Source organism: Protomyctophum parallelum (genome assembly GCF_964188405.1).
Source record: "Protomyctophum parallelum genome assembly, chromosome: 17".
Lineage (NCBI taxonomy): Eukaryota > Metazoa > Chordata > Actinopteri > Myctophiformes > Myctophidae > Protomyctophum > Protomyctophum parallelum.
The window spans coordinates 39,037,301-39,064,927 of NC_139719.1; the positions used below are offsets into that span (position 1 = coordinate 39,037,301).

Here is a 27,627-nt window from a genome sequence, read left to right on the forward strand (position 1 = left end):
CACAGTGAGCACAGTGAGAACACAGACGCTCTCGCTCCACCCAGTGAGAGAATCGTCGTCATCGCAGTGTGTGTTTGTTTGTGTGCTCGCGTGCATGTGTGTGTGCGTGCGTGCGTGCGTGCGTGTGTGTGTGTGTGTGTGTGTGTGTGTGTGTGTGTGTGTGTGTGTGTGTGTGTGTGTGAGAGAGAGAGAGAGATAATACATGTGTTTGGATCTGCTGCAGTACCCATCAGCCCAGGCACGTGTCTGCTGTGCCACAGGGAGCGTGCCGTGCCGAGTGAGCGAGCGAGGGGTGGGGTGGAGAGAGGAGGAGGAGGAGGAGGAGGAGGAGGTTGGGATGAAAGTAGGAAGCGACAGGGAGAGATGAAGCAGAAAGAGAGAGAGAGAGGGGGGGGGGGGGTGGGTGAATGCAATAAAGGCATAATGTACTGTATGGAGTACAGTATGGAGGACGCTGACACATCACACACTGCCAGTGTACAACAAAAAAAACGTGACTGATTCGAAAAGAACACAAGCCCATTATACAGTATACCGTATTTCATTGTCATATGATGGATAGTCTATACTCTCGCGAGCCAGACTGTTTTTTTTAATGTTTCTGTCATACAGTCTGGAGCAACGGAAGCTCTGAAAATGATTAAGCGATAAAGCGGATGGTATGCACTATGCATCACTCCCCACTCCCCACAAATTTGTGCTGCCGCAAAATTCAATTCACTGAAATAGGAACCAGTATTTATTTATAGCTGAAAGATGCCACGTATCATGTTAGAATCTTATCGTAACACAGATGAATGCCCTACTTTGTCATACAACAGCGTCTGGACGCTGGAAGCTGTAGATCTGCAATTTTCGCTAAATAGATACGTCTGTCTGTCTGTGGGTTTTATACATATTGAACCAATGAAGCTTGTTTCATTGGAACATAAATATAAATACAAAAATATCTAAGCATATCGTTGCTGTCTGGAGGAAAACACATAACCCATTTTTTGAGGTTTGGGATTTTCTTTTTTTAAAGATATCTTTTGGGCTTTTTGCCTTTTATTGATAGATGAACAGTAATCAGACAGGACATGGGGAGAGAGATGGGGGGGTAACACACAACAAAGGTCGTAAATCAATGCTATTGAACACCCTTTACGTCTGTGTGTTGTTTCAAAAATATTGAACCAATGAAAAGTAGTAAAAAGCGCTTCGGACCACTTAACTCCATTGGACCCTCAACTCCACCACCTCTCTCCCTCTCATGGAAGTGATTGGCAATATATAAAGTCAACACCAACTTCGATGAGACAGTATTGCTTTGTTTTACATTTTTAAGAGTTTCTTAATTTCCTGAAAAATGTATATATCTTTTAAATTTCCTGAAGTGGTTTCTTTCCGACAGCAGCCAGAGATAGGTCCATACAGGGACGGATTTAACCCCCATTAGGGCCCCTGGGCCGGTAATATTTGAAGGGCCCCCTATAGCGCGCGTGCGCGCTACGGGGGCGCAAACATTTTCGTGTTTTTCTGTGTTTTTAACCTAAATTTAACAATCAATCAATTTGTAGGCTAAGTTCTTATCTGTACTGTATACATTTTATATTGTATTTGTTTTGAGAATTAATTGACACGTGGAATTGCATTTCGAGTTTGTTTGGTTAACAATACAACAGCTGCCTAACTCAACATGGGCTTGTTTGAGTTGATGAATGCAAATTACCAGAGCCTTCTATTATAGGGTTGCATCAATGAGGGGGCAGAAACTGTGCCGGTCACGTGGTTCATGTAACGTGGTCATATGTAGTGACAAACGCTCATAGACTCCAGTGCATTCAGTAAAAATCCGGTTCATTGCTTTGTCACTAAAAGTCTATGTAGAAGACCTGGCCGAATGATGTGAACGGAGGTGACGCAACTCTCTAATTAAAAGGCTCTGCCCATTACTAATCATTGTGGGTGGGTCTCACCTGCCACTGGTATATAAAAGGGGCTGGAGGACCTGGAGAATGCTCAGTTTGACTTGGGGGCTGACAAGAAGACAACTCAAGAGCAGAGCTGCCAGTTCTTGTTTGTTTTTCTGTCCTTTCCACTAAGCTGGTGTTCATAGCTTTTTTCTTTTGGCCTGCCTTATTTGTTATTGGAGTATTTTTCACCTAGGCCTACACTGTATAAAATCTTGCTCGGGACGATTGCTGTTTTTACTTAGTCAATAATTGGAGCCTTAGCCATCGTCCAACTGTTAACAGTGAGTGCTTAAATCTGCAATATGATCTCTATTTTTGAAGATTGGTGAAAATGTTTCACATTTGTTTTTACAATGACAAGTTCAAAATATAGGGGCACCGCAGGTAGAAAGTGGTGTGAACTGAATTTACTCTTCCATGGTCTGTCCCCCCCCCCCCCATCAGATTATATGAGCATTTAATCAGTCTGGGAGCATAATGGAACAAGCTCAGCACTATTGTATTATAGGGTGTCCTGGGAGAGGTGCAGTGAATCCAATTCAAACACTTTAACAAGATAAGGATATATACTCTGTAGACCTATAACTGTACAAAATAACACTTCATTTGTCCGACTACTTTGGCAACATTAAGTATAATGTTCCATTCAATCGCTGTTGTTTCAGTGATTAAACGGCACAGTTAGTGCATTCCTCAGTGACTCCCCTATGGTCTGTGATTACAAGTCGATCCAGAATGAACCAGATGAGCACTCAGAACCTGACTGGCCTGCAGAACCTGACTGGCCTGCAGAACCTGTCAGAACTCAGAACCTGACTGGCCTGCAGGGTCTCTCAGAACCAGATGAGCACTCAGAACCTGACTGGCCTGCAGGGTTTGCATGCTCTCTCTGTATTTGGGTTTCCTCTGCATGTTGCTCCCGTTTTTTTTCCCGCACCAAAAACTAGAGGGTGGCACAAACATTTGACCATTGGGCCTGTTTAAAAGAAAAAGGAAAACTAATGTGTTCTTGGGAAGGGGGGGGGGGGGGGGGGGGTCCGGCGAGCCGCCCCGCATCCGAGACGGTCGTGAAGTGACAGTTACCGTGTTGCAGCTTTCCGTGATCGGACAGACAGACAGACAGACAGAGCTGCGTATTGGAGTGGAGGCACCGCTCAAAAAGGGAGTTCTATACTTGCTCGGTGTGTCGCATGTTTGGTTTTTTTTAAGATAAAGAAAGAGTGACCTTTTTTTTTAAACTCGTCTACAATGAACAACCAAAAATAACAAGATTAAGAATCCTGAAAAGTAACAGTTTAATTTGAACATTATGAGGTTTGCGCCTGACTCACTGAGAGCATATAATTATCCAATGTCACAACACATGCAACGATGCTGCTCCAATGTCACAACACATGCAACGATGCTGCTCCGATGTCACAACACATGCAACGATGCTGCTCCAATGCAGTAGCTCATAATGGACTCAGGGCTCATCAACATGTCCGTTGATGCGTTTGTACTTCAATTATCTAAAGTCCAATAAAAAGGCTGTAGACAGACACTCAATTGGACCTTAATAAATGTCATTTTTAATGATTACAAAATGGGACCACGTGATATGAATATGAACAGCAGATGCACATGGATAAAAGCAGATGCGACCTGTTATATGGCGAATCTATTGAGATTCGCTCCATATCAGTCTGCTGGTCGGGGCGCCCCTTGACGCGGCAGGCCAGAGGTGTCATGTCTGTCCTGGAGAGCTAGCTGACGTGTCTCTACTTTTCCAGACAATATATAGAAATCCCTCTTGTCTCTCTGTGACCTTAATAAGCACAGCTAGTGTGCACACTCTTTTAAGTAATGGTTGATGCTCCAAAGGTACACCAAAGGTCTACTTTGTATCATCACCGTACACGGACAAACGTGTCTGTGAAAACGACTTGCGCTTGTCTCCAGGTTTTCTTCAGAATATAATATAGTGTCACATAATATTATGTGACACTTTGTGACACTATGGCATAATTAGGAATCCATTAATCCAATGAGTACTATAGTGGTTCTCAAATGTTTTATTTGCAAAGAACCTCTTAACTCTGAGAGTGTACAAAATACTACAAATGGAACCAAATTGACCCGTAAGGGCCGATTCATACTCCTATTTTAGAGCCGAATAAAAGTCGGTTCGGCGCTGTAGAGCCTACAATTTGACGTCATTTGAGGTTCGGGGGGGCGGGTACCGTCCTAAAGTCGGCTCTTCGGTGCTACTGAAAATTTCTGACGAGCCGAAATCATTTCGGCACTACAGCGCCGAAACAGCGGTAAAATAGGAGTATGAATCGGCCCTAAGGCTTCCATTTTGTACAATCTCAGAGTGTGTTTCTTGTAATGTTATTTTCCACTCATTTTGTTTGTCGGTGACAAAACGTTAATTGTGTCAAAAATGTCCGACTCCTGCAAAGTGCAAATGAGGAACCTCCCCACCGGGATCAATAATGAAGTAATTGCAGGTTTGGTCCAGAAGAATTGTTCATATTATGTGATTCACAATTTCACATGGTCTATGTGTTCTCTCCCTCAGGCAACAAGACAAAGGAAGGAGCAATGGCAGGAGTAAACACAGGTAAGCTAAGGCGCGCTCGTGTGTGACTGTGTGTGTGTGTGTGTGTGTGTGTGTGTGTGTGTGTGTGTGTGTGTCCAGTGTGCATGTGCGCTAGTGTGTACTGTGTGTTGTATGTACGTTATATGTCATGATTGAAAAACCAATAAATAAATGACGTCTCAGAGGCAGGAGTACGATGTACGATTCTGTCCCTATCGGTATCGAACTCGGACGGCGCTGAGTCGACTGAAGGTGACGTCGCAACGCTCTGCACTGCGACTCGTTCGCCTAAGCTCGCTCTGTCTGCGCTGCCAGTGCACCCATTTCAATCTGACTGGTTGTCCAATCGTACCGTTTCTGAATTAAAATAACCGTTTTACGGGCTGATATTTTTGTGTGTTTGCTCAGTAACACGTAATACTCGAAAACGTATTTTCTGTTTCTTGCACGTTGTTGTGATTTGATGTGATTTGATGCTCCTCCTGTGTGTTTTCCAGTGGCCAACAGGACCACCGACCAGGCCAACATCGTCGGGGAAGGAGGCGTGGCGCCCGACATGTCACAGGCAGGCGTAGAGGGGGTTGAGAACGTAGCCAGTCAGGTCAGTACAACACGGGAGTGTGTGTGATGTACTTTTTATACATACCGTACAGTAGATCTGATCATCTTTTTACAATTAGTGTTAACAACGTGGGAAGGTACAGTACAGTAGTTCCAACCTCTAGCATTCGGAGATTGTGGAACAGTTAGTTGTCTGGCTACGCGAGACTACTCTGACGCAGACATATAACCATAAACAAACCCAATATATGCCCATATTTATATAGGCATGTGGAGATCCGGTTGTCCAGAGCCATGCACATAGATACATTAATATACAGTATGGGTCATGTGCAAACTGCATGTATGTTGGACCGGCCGACTTCAAACTTGTCTCACGCATCGGCAAGGACTCGAGGGTATTTGGGTTGCGATCCAACCAATGTGCCCATATATGGCCATGTCAATTAACCCATTCTGACCTGAGATCAGATTCATACGAGGTTTCCGCCGGACACACTGATGACACACTGATGAACCCATTCTGACCCGTGATCAGATTCTAAAAATGTCAGTCGCTCTTCGATTTTTCAAAAATAGCAGACCTACAAGCTCGTAGCGCGCCACTCGGTGGCGCGCTACGAGCTTGTAGATCTGCTATTTTTCAATAGCTAAAGCATAACATGATGCAGACACCAAAATGGGTGCCCGGTCAGAATGGGTTAACAGGGTATAGGCATATATACAAATGTAAAACCAATGATATCAGGAATATCCATATGTGGGCACAAAAAGGACACAGACAGACAGACGGGTACTCTGACAAAGCCACTGACACGATGACTCAGACATACTAGTGGGTTCTGCGGCGTGACGTAGGGCCACCCGCATGTCTAGCTTTCAAACATTGCAAGAATAGCAGTTGCTCACAACACCTTAAGTTGTGAGCTTTTCGGTCAGCTATTTTACAGTATGTGTAGGCCTAAACACTCATACTACAAAGTATATATACATTGGGGATTAAATGGTTTAGACTTTAAATAATTAATTTAATTTCTGTAATATCAGATAAACCAAATAAACCTATAATATCACCCATTCAAATATCAGTATCGGGTCCAGAAATTCAGTCAGTAGGGGATTAATGCACTACCCACACAGCCACAAGATGGCGTCTTTCCCCCCTACAAAACACCAATTCAAGTACTGTACCATCTGTGCTGTAAAGTAGTATTACTATTATAAATACCTCTATATGGGTAGTAGCATGTCACGCATGCTTTAATCCAGCTCCATCATTAAAAGCTATATGGGTAAAATGATGATATCTTTGCCCTTATCAAGGTCAAGGTGAACTGTATTGTCCCATAACTATAAGGACAGTCTGTGTCTGGGACCTTCTCTTAACCTGTGCTGCAACAGTGAGAGACAAGCCCTGTACAAAATAAATCATTCAAAGAAAATAAGCAAATAAAACAGACACACAAATAAAATAGAAAGGCTCCTCCAAAGTGTCGTCCTGGCCTCCCTTCTTTTACGTACAGTATTTTTTTTTTTTTTCACTGTTTTGTTTATTCAAGACTCAGGGTATACAGTAAATCAAACAAAATGACAGTATATGTGACACACCCATACAGAACATATCAAAGAAATGAAATGTACATATATAAATGTTGTGAACACCATACACAAGATATTGTGGCAGCATCAAAAACAAATAATAATAAGTTGCATAGTCCTATGCTAATCATGGAAGCGACAATGATAACCACATAACCTGAACCAAGTTTTAAAACAAAAACAAGACAAACATACGACACGACAAGACAAGACAAGACAAGACAACATGGCATGGTCATTGGTCACCCTTTCAAAACACAATGGACGTGGCAGTGCATCCACACATGGCTCCTAATAATAGATATACTGAACAATCCGGCTACGTCGGGAATCTAGCATGCTCAAATCCAGGATTAAACTCATTCAATCTGGAATATCTTGAAACTGTAAGTCATTTACTAGTATGAGGAAGGGGCCCCATGTGTCCTCAAATTTGGATACCGAGCCTCTCAGGGTACATCTAATTTTTTCTAATTTAATAAAGTGGAGTACGTCTCTAATCCAGTGGAGATGGGTTGGGGGAACAGAGGACTTCCATTTCATCAGAATTAGACGCCTAGCTAAGAGAGTGGTAAAGGCCACCAAGTGAGCTTCGTTTTTTGACAGGAACAGATCAGGGGAAGAGATTCCGAAAATAGCTGTCATTACATTAGGTTCAAATGGTACCCTAACACTACTTGACATAGTGTCAAAGATCTTAGTCCAATACCTACGTAAAGAAGGGCATGACCAAAACATATGTATATACGTGGCAGGGGCCGAACGACACCTATCACACAGGGGATCAATATCACCATATATTTTGGATAACCTAACTTTAGTGAAATGTACACGATGGATGATTTTGCATTGGATTAGCCCATGCCTCGCACAAATGGAAGAAGAGTGGACAAGACGTAAAATATCTTCCCAATCACCATCTGAGATTTCTTCTCCTAAATCCTCTTCCCATCTGTTCTTAATATTTTCTATTGAAGTAGGCCGCAAAGAGAAAATACAATTGTACATAACCGATATTAGGCCCTTCGTGCTCGACAATGGAGTTAAGAAGGAATCAACCACAGTGGCCTCTGGAAGGTTTGGAAATACAGGGTTAAGGCTACGCACAAAACTGCGAATCTGAAGATATCGAAAGAAGTGTTGATTTGAAAGGGAATATTTCCCAGACAGCTGTTGAAAGGAAGCAAATACCTTGTCAATATACAGATCACTGAGCTTTGTAATACCAAGTGATGACCATAAAGAGAAAGCATTATCACTCAAAGATGAATGGAATAAAGGGTTTGCTGTTATTGGGGCAAGGAAGGACTGGGCCTGTAGACCAAAGTGGCGCCTGAATTGATTCCAAATTTTAAGTGTGGATTTGACAATAATATTCTTAGAATAAGGGGTAAGAGAAAAACGAATAGGGGTATGAATAAGAGCAGTTAACGAGGCAGGCCTTACTGAGGAAGATTCCATCTCAATCCATGTTGGACGTAAAGGTGATTTCTCCAACATCAGCCAATGTTGCAAAATTCTAAGATTGGCTGCCCAGTAATAAAACCTAAAGTTAGGTAGGGCTAACCCACCCTGAGGTTTGGGTCTTTGTAATAATGTTTTACTGATCCTGGGAACTTTTTTATTCCAAATAAATTCTGAGATCATGCGATCAATTTTATCAAAAAAAGAGAAGGGGAGAAAAATGGGCAGGCACTGGACAAGATAAGAGAACTTTGGGAGAGAATTCATCTTGACACAATTAACCCGTGCAGCAAGAGATAAAGGCAATAGAGACCACCGCTCAAAATCTTCCTGGAAACGAGTCAATAAAGTACCAAAATTATATTTGAATAAATCTTCGAACTTGTCTCTAATCTGAATACCAAGGTATTTAAAACCATTCAGAGCTATTTTAAATGGAAAATTGCTCAGCGGGTAATTACGTGCGGCTGCGTTTAATGGGAGTAACTCACTTTTATCGAGATTCAGCTTATAACCAGAGATGAGGCCAAATGAGGAGAAAATATCAAGTATCGCCGGAATGGACGTAGATATGTCAGAAATATACAAAAGTAAATCATCTGCATAAAGGGATGTCCGCTGCTCAGTGCCATTTCTAACTATACCCGTTATGCGAGGGCTTGATCGAAGTGCAATAGCCAACGGTTCGATGGCGATATCGAACAGAAGTGGACTCAAATTACAGCCCTGCCTGGTCGAGCGATATAGGGGGAATTGTGCTGAACGGGTATTATTGGTCCTTACTGATGCAGTAGGAGATGTATAAAGCAGTTTCACCCAAGACACAAAGTTGACCCCAAATCCAAACTTCTCCAATGTACTAAAGAGGTACCCCCATTCCACACGGTCAAACGCTTTGGCTGCGTCGAGCGAGATAACGACCTCCGGGCTAGCTGAGGGGGCGGGGCTATATAGAACATTAAAGAGACGCCTGATATTAAAAAATGAATATCGATTCTGAACAAACCCTGTCTGATCCGGCGAAATTATGGTTGGAAGGACAGATTCAAGGCGCATAGCTAAGAGCTTGGACAAAAGCTTTAGATCCACAGATAGCAAGCTAATAGGACGATAGCTAGAACAAGATAAGGGGTCCTTGTCTTTCTTCAATAATAATGAAATTGAAGCCTGGGTGAGGGATGGTGGTAAACTGTGTGAATTAAATGATTCCGTATACATATCAATTAGAATAGGTGCTAATTTCTCAAAAAACTTCTTATAAAATTCAACTGGGTAACCATCTAAACCTGGGCATTTTCCTGTTTGCATACCACTAGCAGCTCTTCTAAGCTCATCAATACTGACCGGACCATCCAGCCTCCGAGCTACCTCTGGACTTAATTTGGGTATGTCCAATAAATTGAAAAAGTTATCATAAGCAGACGGATCAGTGGTTTGCTCAGATGTATACAGGGAAGTATAAAATTGTTTAAATTGTTCGTTGATCTGCTTAGGATCTGTTGTTACACCAGCAGGAGTTTGAACTTGTGGGATCTGATGGGAGGCAGAGGCCTGTCGTAACTGATGAGCCAGTAGTTTGCTAGCCTTATCCCCGTGTTCATAATAATTAGATCTAGATTTAAGTAATAAGTCCTCTACGTGAGCAGAGGAGAGTATGTCAAATTTAGCTTGGAGAGAAATACGTTCTTTATAAAGATCAGGTGAGGGTTGAGTGGAATGTATACTATCCAATTGACTTATTTGTTTAGCCAAACTACACATTTGCTGCTTCCTAAATTTACTCTCAAATGCGCTATACGAAATTATTTCACCTCTTAAATATGCCTTTAAAGTCTCCCACAGTAGGGATGCTGAAATCCCAGGCGTCTGATTAATCGAAATAAATAAATCAATTTGGCTATTAACAAAATTTACAAAAGTTTCACTGGACAATAAACGACTATTTAGGCGCCAGGGGGGAGGTGTATTATCATATTCTCGAAAATGCAGTTCAAGAACCACTGGAGCGTGGTCCGATAGTACTATTGCTTCATAGTTGCAAGAGTGTAACATTGGAGCCAATCGGTTATCCATCAGAAAATAATCAATACGGGAGTACGATTGATGAACAGGGGAAAAGAAGCTGTATTGTTTACCAAGTGGGTTCAAAAAGCGCCAGGGATCTAAGACATTGAACTCATTCATAAAAGCCTGAATGACTTTGGCAGACCTCGAGGGCACACTAGTTCTGGAAGATGATCTATCCAACTCTGGGTTAATCCAGGAATTCAAATCCCCCCCCAATAGGAGGTAGTGTGTCGACATATCAGGTAGTTTAGCAAACAATGTTTGAAAAAAGTTCTCATTATCCCAATTTGGACCATATACGTTAGCCAAGATGACTGGGGTGTTGTATAATGTTCCTGTAACAAACACAAATCGTCCACCCGGATCTGAAACAACATCGGAAGAAATGAAACCAATAGATTTATGAATCAAAATGGCCACCCCTCTAGATTTTGATTGGAATGATGAGTGATAAACCTGGCCAACCCATCGCCGCCGTAATTTCACATGACTGGTACCTTTCAAATGGGTCTCCTGCAAGAAAGCAATACCTACATTCAGATGTTGAAGGTGATGAATCACCTTGGAGCATTTCAGTGGTTGATTTAGACCTCTGCAGTTCCAGCTACAGAACTTGAGCATACCTCCCGACTGCGGCACAGCTCTAGGTTGGGTCATACAGCAAACATAGGGATGAAAAATGCCTGAGAACACATGCTGGATGCAAAGCACATAAAATACAACATAACAAGACAGGGCGACCAAGCCAAGAGGACAAACAAACAACACAACAAATAACCCTCCCTACCCCCCACCCCCCTCCCTCCTCACGCTGAAGCATCCCCATTAAAGAGACACGCGCAAAATGACTGCTATAACCCTTACAAAAGCCAACCAATGGCGGTGCGTTGGTAACGGGGATCGGTGAAGTGTCCAGCGAACCCCACCCGACCCCCCTTTAATTGAAAGAACAAAAATAAAAAACGGCTTGTATAAAAATAATGAATTAGAATAGGTGATTTGATCCTTGTTAACGATCAATGCTGCCGGTGCAGCAGATTAGAGCTGTCCAAGTGCAACCAAAACCCAACCAAACTGAACCAGAAGGCTGGTATATGAAATCCTAGCATGAAATGTCTCTGATTTGTAAATAAACAAAAGTATTAATATTACAAATAACAAATGAAATAATGTCAGACAGGCACATCAAGGTCTCGTTACAATCAGTGATATCAATAAGGCATACATGTATCACAGTATTATATTTCAGTCAGGTCCACACACACACACACACACACACACACACACACATACACACAAAGAGGTAAATCAATGCTACTCTTCTTGTCTGTGCTTCAACCCCAACCTGTAGATTACTTCAAACATAACAAGCTTGGCAAATGCTGCCCTCTTGGGGCCTCTATCTGAACTAAGACTATTGGAGGGCCAATATAAATACTCATTGACAGAACAAAAAAAAATGCTAGGTTCAACCGAGCCCCATACCACTAGATAAAAATAATGAAATAAAACAAAACAAAATTATCACTGAAACAGTGATGCCTATCCAAAGAACCATTCCCAAGAATGTATACATTCAACATGAACGTCAGCACAGCGCCACTCCTCTGCCCTCTACAAATATTAGTAGCCCAGTCACATAGCCTACTGCATTAAATATACTAACTAACCTCCCATCCCAAAAAATAGCATACATAGTACACACATACACTTGCACATACATACACACTCATTAAATAAATAAAATAGTAAAACAAAATAATATTGTGTATCTTGTATAGAAATAGTGCAAAAAAAAGAATGATGGCAACCTTCTCATCAGTAAAGAAAAAAAACAAACAAAAAAACAATAAGAGGTCAATACAATCTAATCCGTTATAAAAAAAACAAAGCGTTTAAAAAATAAATAAAAATAAAATAAAATAAAATAGGCATAAAATGTCATTAAAGTGTCCTTTACCTGAAATAGAAAATATAGCTAGTCAGTAGGCCTACCGCATATGTCATGAGGGCAAAAAGAATGGAGTGAGCCACATCAAGTCGAGTCATGCAAACCAGCAGCAGCAGCCTCTGTTGTTGTTGGGATGTTGTTATTGACATATTCCATTGCCTTCACTGGGTCTTTGAATTCCCTGGTGGTGGTTCCGTTGAGCGTGATGAGGAAACGGCTCGGATGAACGAACCCGTACCGTACATTGTCCTGGTTCTGAAGACGAAGCCGGACATCTTTGTAGGAGGCGAAGGTCTTGGCGTCCCTCGCTGTTCGGTCCGGGAAGATGCTGATTTTTTGCCCTTTATAGTCATACGGCCCATGTTGTCGCGCCTTGCGTAGGACCTCAACACAGTCCTGGTCGTAGTGGAGCTTTGCGACAACGACCCGCGGCTTCCCGTCTCTCATTGGAGCTAGGCCTCTGTGTGAGCGGTCTACCAGGAACTCTTTTTGGTCGTTTATGAGATCCTTCAGGAGTTTGGAAATGGCAGTAGGGCTACACGAGCCAGGTCTCTCACCCAGCCCCACTACACGAATATTTGACCTACGCATCCTCGATTCAGTGTCATTGCATTTCTCTTTTAATTCTTCCAGCTCCGCTGCTAGCTTAGCCACCGTAGCTTCCATCGGAACTACAATATCCGTCCATGTTGACAGGCCGTCCTCCACATCTTTAACAGCAGTCTTCATGGAGTCCACGTCAGAGCGGATGGATGCCGTGTTGTTTTTAAGCTCCTGTAGCTCGCGTTGTAACTCATCCCTTAGCGACTTGAATTCTTCAGAAAACACACTCTTTAGCTCAGATTTAAGTATAGAGGAAATGTCCGCTCTCAGCTCAGCAAGAATGTCGGCTTTCAACATAGCGGAGTCCATCTTCGGCTCCTCCCCCGGGCTGGGTGGGTGTTCTCCGGTCTCAGTAGTATTCTGCTCCGAGGAGTCCTCTGCCTCGGGGCCTGTGTATCGGTACTTGCGGAGATTCGGTCGGACCATGCCCCCTGAGTTGTAGTAGGCACTGGAAGCACTCAGACTTGCTCTCGAGTAGTTTTAAAACTAGTTAAAACTGTTTCAACACCGGCAGTGAAAATAATATACCGTAAAATAATACTTTTAAAAGGGGTCTGGCAGGAGCTCTTCAACACGCGTCTTACTCCATTGCTGGCTCCGCCCCTCTCCTACGTACAGTATTTTGACATTGATTTTGTCAATCTATTTATCTGTTATGGATAAATGAACAGTCTTGCATAACCAGTGTGAACATGACTTTGCGTGATTTAGCTTTATTTTTATTTTATTTGAACTGGGTTCAAACTATATATATAAGGTCTTGAAGGTTATTGCTATTCCCCCAAGGGGTTGTAAAACACGGCAATGACATTCAATGACATTCTAATAATTTGAATCCTGTTTTTAAAGGGGATGTAGGTTATGTTTTTTAGCAGTCATTGCTATAGTGTTTGCTCAGTAACAAACACAAGAGCTGCACAGACTTATACCGAACAAACACTATAGACATAATTACTATAGTATTATCAGAATATAGACCTTTAACCCATTAAGACCTGAGACTAGATTCTAATGTCTTCTAAATCATGACAGTTTTCTGAAAACACCCGTTTCTATGTTAAGGAGCCCTAGAAATAGAATTATATGGATTTGGCCGCCAAAGTTCCAAACCCAATCTGAAAATGTTGTACCAGGGACCCCTCAGAATCAAATATTGAGTTAAAAAAAAAAAAGTTTGCTGTGAAAGCATATAATATTATTCAAAGATTTGCACATGTTTTCATGATTTTTCAAAAAGTTGTAGATCTGCTATTTGTCAACAGAAAAAAGGTGACACAGATGCGTCCTCAGGTCTAAATAGGTTAACGATGTTACGGAATAAAAAACACTCCCCTTTTAAAGGCATGGTATGGTATGTAACTTTGCCCTGTGTTTAGATGAAAACGTTACATTGTCTTATTTGTTTTGTTGTTTTACCAAACTAAACAATATATTATGCATGTTTTTACCAATAGTTTCCCTTTTATACCAGCAGTCATCACTCAGCCACTGAAATACTGTGTTTGTGTTTAGAGGGCAGATAGGGGGAAATGATGGGTAAAAACATTTATATATTTTGTTATGTATTAAACACAGGGCAAACTCACACACATTTTGATGTGATACGTTTTAGCTTCTGCTTTGTGTGTATTTGATGTTTGTGATGTCATAATTGTGGTGGCCCATCTTGTCTCGTTCTGTGCTGCTGTTGTTGTTGTTGTTGTTGTTGTTGTTTTGCTAATCATTTTGTTGTGTGTTCATTTGTTTGTTTGTTTGTTTGTCTCTTCTGTGTTGTCCTGATAGGAGGAGCCTGTATATGAGCCTGTATATGAGCCCGTATATGAGGTGCCTATTATACTGTACAGACTGTATACTGTAGGTCATAATATTTGGCAGGGCATGGGGGTGGCTGGTGGACCCAGGAGTTAAAGAGGGCTTACCCTGCATGTTAGCAACCTAACCTATGGCTATTGTGGTGAATGCACACCAAACTAATAGTAGGGACAATATGAGATAATCATAAACACAATTCATATTGCTGCTTCTTGTGCTCACTCACAGTATATCCCAGGAAGCGCCCTGCACTCGGTCTCAGTGTATGAGTTGCATGGGTTGGGTAAATGAGTTGTACGGTGTATGTACGTACTGGGCGCAATCCATCTTCCATGCATGGTATCTGGTGACATTTACACAATACAATGTAAGTCAAAGTACGTCAGAGGTTGATGTAAATAAACAGCAGAGATCCAAGTGGTAAGATCACCACCAACGCTATAAATAGCAGTGGTTCTCAAAGTGGGATCCTCAGCAGTCCTTGTGGGGGTTCAAATGGACCCTTACGGTTCTGTGACTCTGGGAGTTAAGGGGGTCCTTGAAATTCAAATCTTTGAGAACCACAGTAACATACAGTGGGCGAGTTTATTCTGAACTCTTAATGGAAGAGAGTTGTCTTCTTTGGTACAGTATATATTATGCTGCAGGCTTTAGTCAACTATATAGTCATAGGAATTAATCTGTCCATTAATCAGATCTTACATCTGTCAAATTGTGTTTGCTGCAAACAATCACGCAGAGATCAGTTGGTGAGCTTGAGAATTGAATATGTTTAATGTTGATTTCTCAATGGCTACATGGTTACAGACTGACCGAATTAGAGTAATATTAATCGACTATAATATTGGATAAAAGCCTTCACCAAATAGTAGAATAGTAGCTTAGAGAATAACACAAAAATAAAAAAGTCGCTGGTACTTCACACAGTCTTATAAACAATTTAGAAACCTTCTCAAGTTCCATGTCTAACCTTGATAACCTTCTCTGTCAGGTGGTGCTACTGTACGTATTCACCCTCCCCTGCATTCCCTGGTATAATGGATATAGCTTATACTGTAGCTTTTATGTCATGCTATATACTAGCCCATTCTGACCTGAGATCAGATTCATACGAGGTTTCCACTGGACACCCACTGGTCTGATTAACCCATTCTGACCTGAGATCAGATTCTAGAAATGTCAGTCGTTCTTCGATTTTTCAAAAAATAGCAGACCTAAAAGCTCGTATCGCGCCACTCGGTGGCGCGATATGAGCTTGTAGATCTGCTATTTTTAAATAGCTAAAGCATAACATGATGCTGACACCAAAATGGGTGCCCGGTCAGAATGGGTTATACTAGGGTAGCCTCTGTACCCAGGACATGTATAAATGAAGATAGTCACAGACACACACACACTGCAACGTTGGGAACGGGAGAACAGGGACATGCAGAGATTTGGGCTAAAATCCCGCACAAAAGAATTGAACTGGACAAAGAATTGCAGGATCTACAAGCTCACAACACGTCGCGCTGAGACGCGTTGAGAGCTTATAGAACAGCTATTGTCGAGGCGCAACCCCAGCACTCTTTAGCTATAGAGATGCGGCATATACGACATGGATTTCTAAACTAATTTGTTCAACGCAAAAAACACTGTTCATATAAGTTCAGGAGACTTCGGGGGACTTCCGGGCATGGCATGGAAAGGAGAGGAGAGGGCATTTGCATTTTTTCACCATAGCAAACGCTGCATTCGAGGTCTGGAGAGGGGGCAGTTGTTTTACAGACGGGTGAAAGGGCAGGGGCTGAGGCCCCCTTTGATGTCTATGTGTGCACGTCACTGCAGAGCATGTCTACATTCCGTCAGCCCTCAACCGTCCTAACCTTAACACCAACCCTAACACCAAACATAGGGATGACAGGGGGGTGACCCCTAACCTTAACACCAACCCTAACACCACACATAGGGATGACAGGGGGGTGACCCCTAACCTTAACACCAACCCTAACACCACACATAGGGATGACAGGGGGGTGACCCCTAACCTTAACACCAACCCTAACACCAAACATAGGGATGACAGGGGGGTGACCCCTAACCTTAACACCACCCCTAACACCACACATAGGGATGACAGGGGGGTGACCCCTAACCTTAACACCACCCCTAACACCACACATAGGGATGACAGGGGGGTGACCCCTAACCTTAACACCACCCCTAACACCACACATAGGGATGACAGGGGGGTGACCCCTAACCTTAACACCACCCCTAACACCACACATAGGGATGACAGGGGGGTGACCCCTAACCTTAACACCACCCCTAACACCACACATAGGGATGACCCCTAACCTTAACACCAACCCTAACACCACACATAGGGATGACAGGGGGGTGACCCCTAACCTTAACACCACCCCTAACACAGGGATGACAGGGGGGTGACCCCTAACCTTAACACCACCCCTAACACCACACATAGGGATGACAGGGGGGTGACCCCTAACCTTAACACCACCCCTAACACCACACATAGGGATGACAGGGGGGTGACCCCTAACCTTAACACCACCCCTAACACCACACATAGGGATGACAGGGGGGTGACCCCTAACCTTAACACCAACCCTAACACCAAACATAGGGATGACAGGGGGGTGACCCCTAACCTTAACACCACCCCTAACACCACACATAGGGATGACAGGGGGGTGACCCCTAACCTTAACAACAACCCTAACACCACACATAGGGATGACAGGGGGGTGACCCCTAACCTTAACACCACCCCTAACACCACACATAGGGATGACAGGGGGGTGACCCCTAACCTTAACACCACCCCTAACACCACACATAGGGATGACAGGGGGGTGACCCCTAACCTTAACACCACCCCTAACACCACACATAGGGATGACAGGGGGGTGACCCCTAACCTTAACACCACCCCTAACACCACACATAAGGATGACAGGGGGGTGACCCCTAACCTTAACACCAACCCTAACACCACACATAGGGATGACAGGGGGGTGACCCCTAACCTTAACACCACCCCTAACACCACACATAGGGATGACAGGGGGGTGACCCCTAACCTTAACACCACCCCTAACACCACACATAGGGATGACAGGGGGGTGACCCCTAACCTTAACACCACCCCTAACACCACACATAGGGATGACAGGGGGGTGACCCCTAACCTTAACACCAACCCCTAACACCACACATAGGGATGACAGGGGGGTGACCCCTAACCTTAACACCACCCCTAACACCACACATAGGGATGACAGGGGGGTGACCCCTAACCTTAACACCACCCCTAACACCACACATAGGGATGACAGGGGGGTGACCCCTAACCTTAACACCAACCCTAACACCACACATAGGGATGACAGGGGGGTGACCCCTAACCTTAACACCACCCCTAACACCACACATAGGGATGACAGGGGGGTGACCCCTAACCTTAACACCACCCCTAACACCACACATAGGGATGACAGGGGGGTGACCCCTAACCTTAACACCACCCCTAACACCACACATAGGGATGACAGGGGGGTGACCCCTAACCTTAACACCACCCCTAACACCACACATAGGGATGACAGGGGGGTGACCCCTAACCTTAACACCACCCCTAACACCACACATAGGGATGACAGGGGGGTGACCCCTAACCTTAACACCAACCCTAACACCACACATAGGGATGACAGGGGGGTGACCCCTAACCTTAACACCACCCCTAACACCACACATAGGGATGACAGGGGGGTGACCCCTAACCTTAACACCACCCCTAACACCACACATAGGGATGACAGGGGGGTGACCCCTGGGGGGACTACGGCTTTAATTAGGATGCAGAGCATCGTCATGAGCATGAAATGTAGTGTACAAGTTGACGCACCCCGCTTCACACAACACTAATCTCTTACTCATCATGAAAATGGCTGCTAGAAATCGCTACACTCTTACCAAAAAAACGTTGTGTTTAACTCGATCGTTTCATATGCAGTCCCTATTTTGTAACGAAAAGGCCTTGTGCACTCCTACAAGGACAGGTGCGTCGGAGCCGGCAACCAAATGCGAATCATGAGAAGAAAAGGGTCCCGCACACTTATAGAGCAGTAGTTTTATTAGATGACAACGTTTCAGTCTAAACGACCTTCATCAGGTATCTGATCTTGATCTATCTATGAGATACCTGATGAAGGTCGTTTAGACCGAAACGTTGTCATCTAATAAAACTTTCTTCTCATATGCAGTCCCTATAAAAGGTTATTATATAGGGACTCATTGCAACATTTTATTGGACCAAAAGCCACTGCCGTCAGCCTTTGTGCATTTGAAATGTGCATTGCACTCTTCAATGCACATTGTAATGCACTTTGGTGCAATGCACTGAGAATACACCATTATAAAATTAACCTTTTTTAGAGGCCAAATACTGCATGACGCGAGCTGCATATCCCCTTTGTCAGCATTGTATGCAGTAAAACCTTCTTTGTTGAGAGTGTGGCATGGACTGCAGTCCTCCTGCTTAATGGGACACGTCACCCTTTTTGCAAAAAATATATATCTTAATGACGTTTAGAAGATGCAGAACACTCTCCTGCATGGGGGTCTTTATGTGTGTATTATGTGGTTTTAGATATTTTAGATTTTAGCAGTGAGCCCAGTGTCTCTGATGTCATGGACACTGGGCTCACTTGCTTCCTGGACTGCAATTCCCATAATGCTTTGGTGCACTGCTCCTCCTTGTGGATAGGGGGAGGGCTGTCTCCTGGGACAACATAACGTAACTTGGCCTCACTGCTAAAATATAAAATATCTAAAGCCACATATTACACACATAAAGACCCCCAGGAAAGTGTTCTAAATCTTCTAAACGTCATTAAAATACATATTATTTTGCAAAAAAAGGGTGAAGTTTCCCTTGAATTCCCATTAATGAAGCATAAAGCTTTAGCACAGTAGAGTAGATTGATGCCCGAGGACGTTATACTACACAGTCTCCGCTGCACGACATTTTGGAACAAAATGTACTTTTCCTCCATCCCATCCTCGACTAAATTAACTCCGCCTGATTTTCATGTCGACCTTTGTGTGTCCTCAGGGGGAATACGGAGGGATGGAGCAGGGAGGTGAAGGAGGAGAGGTAAGGATTCTTTTATAGTTCCCGTCACGGCCTATTATGGAAAGGGAACTGATGAAACGGTGTGTCAAAGCAATGACAAAGGACACGCGCAACAATGGGAACATAATACAATCTGCACTGCACACACCGTACAGTATAGTGCTCCCATCGTGGAATATGTATTGTGTATTGTACCGTGGTAATGCGAGAAGCCGAAAGGAATTGATGTCACATGCAGTGTGTTGGAGGTGCAAATGTTGACCTTTCTTCAGTGGCTTTGGCTCCTTGTTTGAGGCTTGAGAGCTTGAAATAATAGAAACATTCCGTTACATTCCGTTGTCGGACTGTTACATGTCGGACTAATAGTAGCCTCCATCTGACCAACGTATATATGTGCACCCATGCCATCCCTGTTTTGGGCATGTCATCGTATAGTGAAACTTTTTTTTTTGTCTTTATTTTTCAATCGCCAATCTTCAAGCTCTCAACGTGTTGCACCGTGCCATGTTATGAGCTTGCAGATCAGCTATTTTCATTATTTTTAAGTGGTGCAACCACTTCTACATCCAGCTTGCAATGTCCGTGTAGCTGTGTACGTGTTTGTGATGTGTGTAGGTTAGGGATGTCAGGGGTTAACCGGTTAACCGGTTAGCCGACCGTTAAGAAACATCCGGATATTTTTATCAGCTTTAACGGTTAATTTGCATAATAATAAATGCGTGTTCTGATCTTAAATCCCTTTATTTTAGATCGTTTTTAGTAATAGTACAACATAAACATTACAGAGACTGTAGTTGTCACTGTACAATACTTTAAAACAGTTGTCATGTTGCACACATGCCTAAAATTGCTATTTGCGCCGCCCAGCTTGTCGCACTCCAGGCTGCATGAACAGCGCTCGGGCTCTGTTTTCCCCCTCAATGTCCCCGTTCTCTGTTGTACTTCAATGGCTAGTTGGCTACAAGTTACAACGGTAGCTTTGCGGTAGTCAAAATGTAAGCGAGTGACAGCGAGACGAGATGAACACATGTCGACCGTATCAATGCAGAGACCTACATTATTAAATCCATTATTGGCCATTTGGCCTGGAGGGAGAACGTTTACAACCGCCGCTGCCGCTTCCTCCTCCTTCTCCTCCTATCCGTCTTCAGTCTCCACACTGGCACGGCTTACGGCTATCAAAAGTTAGCCATGTGCTATCGATGTTTGAGGGTTTTCTCGTCAGCGAAAAGTCAACAAACGGAACACGGTGACATGCATGCTGATCTTCCTTAATAATAAAAAAAGGCTTAGCCCATGCGTCCAGTGGCTTTATAGGTATAGGTTGCTCGGATCTGGACTGGATTTATTTATGTTTTGTTGGACTAGAACCGGCGGACCTCTGTACTGTAGACGCGCAGATGCATGCATCATGCAGATGCGATGCGTTGTTTATTGATGATTAAGCCAGAAGCCTACAACAATTTATTTATATTGTTAAATGTTGCTTTTTTGTTTGTCTTTTATAAAAGGAGCATAAATAAATGTATGCCATTCGTCTACCAACTTTAATTATGTAGCCTGCTATACATGCATATTACATTTGGGGTAGCCTATTAAAAAAAGAAAAAAATCAACCACTATCCGGTAATGAACCGGTTAATCCTAACGGGGAACCGGTTGGGAAACTATCCGTTACTGACATCCCTAGTGTAGGTAGGTACGTGTTTGTGATGTGTGTAGGTAGGTACGTGTTTGTGATGTGTGTATAGGTAGGTACCTGTGACCTGTGTGTGTTAGCACGAGTGGTGTGCATGTGTGAAATTGGAACGAGAGAAGTATGTGACATGGCTGCCACCTGCTGGACGACGTGAGTTGCACCACTTGGTTCACACTGGTGTGCTTTTTAATATATATTAGGGCTTAAGTGGTTAATGCACCTTTGTGTAGTGCTGAAGCACATTAATAAGACAAACAAGAGATGATTTATTGATTTAATTTCTTTCTTTCTTTCTTTCTTTCTTCTTTCTATTTCTCTCTCTCTCTCTCTTTCTCTCCCTCCTAACAGGGGTATTAATACACCCAGCGCCCACCTCCACCCTTCCTCTCCGGCGGTCCGGTCCGGTCCGGTCCGTTCCGGTCGGTGTGGGCCGGTCGCTCTCCCTCGCCTTCGCTGTACCAGACTTCAGATGTTCAACATATTTTTTTGTGACTGTATGGAACCAAGACGACAGAAACAGACTCTTCCAGTTACCCTGTCCAGTCCTGTTTCGTCCCCCGTCCCCCCCCTCCTATTGCCCCCACCCCCTCCCTAGCTAACTCCTCCCAGTGTTGATGTTGTCATAATATGAACCCCAGTGTTGTTGTCGTCCCACACCTGCCACCCCCTACCTTTTAAAGGAGACCTACACACACACACGCACGCGCATACACACGCACGCATACACACGCACGCATACACACGCACGCAGACACACATACACACGCATACACGCATGCATACACACGCACATACAAACACACACACACACACACACACACACACACAAACCCCCTTTTCCATGCACACATACATAGTATACACACTCACACACAAGCAAAGAAACACTCACGTCCACTACACATGCACCGCACTGAAAAACATACGCAGGCACACATGCGTGTGTGTACACACACACACACACACACACACACACACACACACACACACACACACACACACACACACACACACACACACACACACACACACACACACACACACACACACACACACACACACACACACACACACACACACACACACACATACAAATACACATACACACACACACCCAAGACCCATGTACACACAGGGCAGATGAAAGGGGACTGTAGTCACTGTTTAGAATAATTTCTGATTCTGGGAGTTTGTACGTTTGTGTGTATGTGTGTGTGTGTGTGTGTGTGGAGGGTTAGGTGTATGTGAATGTGAATGCCTAAAATAACAGCACAGCTTTCTGCGTTACTTGGGCAGGGCATGAGACAAGGCGACTTTGTGTTAACGTGTCTGTGTGTGTCCGAGCATGCATGTATGTTTACAGTATGTACTGCATGTGTGTGTGTGTGTGTGTGCGTGGGTGTGCGTGTGTGTGTGCGCGTGTGTGCATGCATAATTTGCTGGGGCACAACAATCAGGAGAATGCTCCAGACACTATACTGTATAGGGAATCGTGCAATGAAGCCAGATTGTCATTTCGATATTATGTGCGCGTCTGTGCGTGTGTGTGTGAGTGATAGTGTATAGGTATAGGTCAAAGTAGACTGCATGAAAAGACTTATGTGGAGTGACTTGACGTCGTGTCATAACCGTAGAGTAGTATAGCTTGTCTATTTAGCTTTGGTATCGTCTCTAGTCTCTTGGTATAGTCACTGCGTCGTTAACAGTCCAGCTGGGTAGAAGAAATACTCTCTTGTGTCTGGTCGGGTTGGTACAGTATAGCAACTGAGTCCATTTGAGTTGATAGCGAGAGAGCGGGGGGGCAGAAAGAAAATAATAATTTTCACAATTTTCTTTTGAAATACGCCTTAAAAAGTGGTTAAACCGACTGAAACAATACTTCACATCTCGCCGTGCAAACAACCTCAAGGGTATGACTTTGAATTTGACCGTGAATGGACTCAGACGTTGGCCTGGATTTCTGCCCTGCGGGATCATTAATGTATGCCCCGGTCAGTTTTTTCTTCTGACCAGAGTGGAGGCAGAAGCACGACGACACGCAAGAGACATGTGACCGATCTGGTGCGCGTTGTTTCGTTTTTCACTTGCCGTTCTATTGTGAGTCTGTGTGCGTCGTCGCTTCTTTCGTCTTTTGTGAAACCGCGTTTGCATGACGCTAGTGGAAGAAACAAGCAATATTATGGTTGTGTGAAAGTCCTGTGGTAAAATACAGTCAGTCAGTCAGTCAGTCAGTCAGTAAGGCAGAGGCTTGTTTTTTTATCATATTATGGCTCTTTTCGACTACAAAAACTGAGTGTTCTGGATTTCCATGAATTCCACACATTAATTAATACTAAATACACCTAATTCGGGCCCTGCTCAGGAGGTAATCCTGTAACACTGAATTCCGAGAACCCATAAATCTGAACCTTTTGTGACGTACTTCCCCCTACAGGGGTGGTCCTGCATGGTCACGTATAAACATAAACTTTATTGTATCCTTTTTAAATGTAATTTGTAATGTAATTGTTTTACCACCCTCCCCGCCTGACATATATCCCTCTCTCGAACATTGCAAATTGTGTTCGGATAGACGCCCCTATCGGCTTATGGAAACAACAAACAAAAATAAAGGAATAAAGAACCATCACAGAACTGTACGATATCTGGAAGGTTTCGGATTATGGACGTTTCTGTGTTACCCTTGTCGTCGTAAAGAGCCCGCATCTGTTATGGTGTGTACAGTGTAGTCGCTGTACTAAAACCAGTACATTACGTTGCGTCGTATTTTGCTTTTCCAGATCCTCTCTATAGCGACACTCACTCTGGACCCTGAGTGGTCTGCAGCTCCTGTCCACAAACTGGTCTCTGCCAATCAGAAGTGTCAGTATATTCCTATAAACTCACTGTGTACCCGCCCCCCCCTCCCCCCAGTTTCTGGTGACAGTACAGGGACCAGGGTGTGTGTGTGTGTGTGTGTTTCTGTATGTGTGTGTGTGTGTGTGTGGGGGGGGGGGGGGGGGGGGGGTGTCCAACCAGCCAGCAAAGTGTGTGTATTTGTGTCTGGAACAGGTCTGTGTGGATTTATTTTGAGGCCAATGGAAACTGCTGACTGCATGTTGCCTTATCAAGCAAACTGACATTCACGCACGCACGCACGCACGCACGCACGCACGCACACACACACACACACACACACACACACACACACACACACACACACACACACACACACACACACACACACACACACACACACACACACACACACACACACACACACACACACACACACACACACACACACACACACACACACACACACACACACACACACACCATGTTTAAGTTGGCATCAACGCAGACTTGCTGATTTTATAAACATTACTGGTGAAATAAAAATGGTTTTGTTGAAATCCAAATCTTGTGTATCCAGATTTCCTTTGTCCGTCTAACAGCTTAAGCATTTTAAACCCTATATGCGTCGGTGGTTAATCAGCCCCTGTTGGTGACAATGACCACTCAGCCATACATTATCCCTTACTGTACATGATGAGCGTGCCTGGCTGTGTGTGTTCGTGCAGCTTGTGTTGAAGCCCATGTGCGCACACCCAGGCACGTTTGCTGCAGCACGTGGTGTTAATTAAACACCACATGCAGCGTAACTTCCGCCTGTTTTACGCGATCGCTATACATTTACACTGAAAACGTGTACATAAACATTCAGATTTCAAATATAAACCACGTGGGCCACGCTGGGACAGCGATTAGCATTGCTGCATTCCGCATTGTTTAATATACTAGTCCTTACCCGTTGTGAGATATTTGCCCCCCCCCCCCCTTGTGGCCGTGAAGGGTACTGCGCCCGGGTGCGTTTGTAATTGACTAATAAAAAAGGGCTTCGTTACGCCCTCCATATGCATATGGTCAATGCCTGTGTGAAAAGTGGGAGTGATTGGTGCAGGCAGTAAGGAGTTACGGCACTGTTTCTGACAGACACACGGACACGCACACAGACACACACTCAGACATTCGGTTAATTATAGTATGATGGCATTTTTATCCGAGCTGGGTTTTCGACTACGCACCCCTATATCTGTCGGGAGGAGTGTTGCACTCTGAAACACATGGGTGTGTTCGATATAGGCACGCTGACCGCGCTGCCAAATTGTCAATACAAACTAATAGGCGAGTGCGCTCCCGGTGTGCAAGTGTGAGTTTCCCGAACAAACCCCGATAAAAATGCTTTTTTATTAAACAACGCGGAATGCAGCAATGCTAATCGCTGTCCCAGCAAACACCCGTGGTCGTGGAACATGTGGTGAGTACTTTATATTTGAAATCTGAATGTGTATGTACAGTACATGTTTTCAGTGTAAACGTAGCCATCGCGTGAAACTGGCTTCAGTTGCGTCATGATGTTTCAGGGCTATACACGACTACGAGCGTTGAGCACCTGCATGGTTCTAATCCAAGGCTATAATATATGCACGCTCAGCTGCAACTGCATGTGTAGCCAGAAAGCAGTGGTGGAAAAAATAGTGTTTATTTTTTACTTGAGTTCAAACTAAAAGTATCAATATTACCGCGGCGGCGGTGGCTCAGGGGTAGAGTGCCTGGATGGTAACCGTAAGGTTGCCAGTTCGAACCCGGGCTCCCCCAGAGTTACTGTCGAAGTGTCCTTGAGCAAGACACTGAACCCCTAATTGCTCCTGATGTGCTGGTTGGTGCCTTGCATGGTTTCCGCTGCCATCGGTGTGTGAATGTGTGTGTGAATGGGTGAATGTAATGCACAATCTCTGTAAAGCACCTTGGATAAAGGCGCTATATAAATGCACCATTTACCATTTACCTATGTAGAAACACAGAAACAGTGCTAGAAGTATAGTCTGTTAATCGAAATGTACTTGATTACAAAAAGGTATTGGCATCGATATAAAGTGATATACCAAAAGTAAAAGAAATCATGTGCAGCAATAATTTCACAAGTTATCATGTCTAAAAGTATTTTGAAAATAGCAGATCAAACAAGCTCAAAATGCTTCGCCTTGAGACGCATTGTGAGCTTCAAATATAGCCAAAGTTTAAATAGGGCTGAATGTTTTGTAATTAGAATCAAAATCTACAAAGTAAAGTAGGCCTACAACATTGCCTCTGAGATGTATTGACATTTGGACACATAATAAATAATAATAAAAGTATACCTCACAATTGTACTTCCCATTCTGAACGGGCACCCATTTTGGTGTCAGCATCATGTTATGCTTTACCTATTGAAAAATAGCAGATCTACAAGCTCATATCGCGCCACCGAGTGGCGCGATACGAGCTTGTAGGTCTGCTATTTAAAAAAAATCTAAGAGCGACTCTAGAATCTGATCTCAGGTCAGAATGGGTCAATCAGACCAGTGTGTGTCCATGCAGTGGAAACCTCGTATGAATCTGATCTCAGGTCAGAATGGGTTAAGTACTTGATTTAATACTTTCCACCACTGGTGGAGAGCGGGATACTGTCTCTATTTGAAATAAAGCAGGAATCTGCAAAATTATCCTAAAACAAATAATAAAGAAATGCCAAACAAATAATCTTAAAAAATATAAACAACTAAAAACATTGACTTCCGGTGCAAAATGTAAGCTCTAAGCACCCGTGTGAAGTGAGGGGTGCTCTTATCATCATACATCATGTCGTTCTGGCCATTCACAATGTGCGTCCTCACTTTTTTTATCCTCAATACGTATTTGCTCAGCCAATCAAATCATCGCTATATGGGGTATAAGCATGCACACAACAAACACACAGAATTTGTGTACCAAATTTGAAATGATTTAATTGGCTGAGCCCGGAATGTGATGTATGATGATGCATGACGATAAGAGTGCACTTATCACACTTCACAAGTGTGATTTCTTTTAAAGTCTGTGTGACTTCCAGTGTTTATTTTATTTTATTTAACCTTTATTTAACCAGTAAAATCACATTGAGACCATAGTCTCTTATACAAGTGCGCACTGGCCAAAAGAGGCAAATAAATGTTACACAGCTCTGCCAGTAACAACAAATACAGGACATGACAAGACAAACATATATGACATCCGTAATACCAAAAAGCACACCAGTGTGAACCAAGTGATGCAACTCCCGTCGTCCAGCAGGTGGCAGCCATGTCACATACTTCTCTCGTTCCAATTTCACACATGCGCACA

General features: G+C 43.6%; 2 protein-coding genes across 2 annotated transcripts in view; both read left to right on the forward strand.

The window, feature by feature from the left end:
• Window positions 1-22,114, forward strand: part of LOC310875026 (uncharacterized protein) — a 32,794-nt gene extending 10,680 nt beyond the window's left edge. Inside the window, exons 3-6 of the mRNA XM_083788050.1 lie at window positions 4,519-4,560; window positions 5,037-5,140; window positions 19,722-19,763; window positions 21,790-22,114. Coding sequence (XP_083644176.1) covers window positions 4,519-4,560; window positions 5,037-5,140; window positions 19,722-19,763; window positions 21,790-21,798 — 197 coding nt within the window. The 3' untranslated portion in view covers window positions 21,799-22,114. The remainder of the gene's footprint in view (window positions 1-4,518; window positions 4,561-5,036; window positions 5,141-19,721; window positions 19,764-21,789) is intronic.
• Window positions 1-27,627, forward strand: part of kctd2 (potassium channel tetramerization domain containing 2) — a 182,675-nt gene that overhangs the window by 97,853 nt on the left and 57,195 nt on the right. The gene's annotated exons all lie outside the window — the stretch shown is intronic.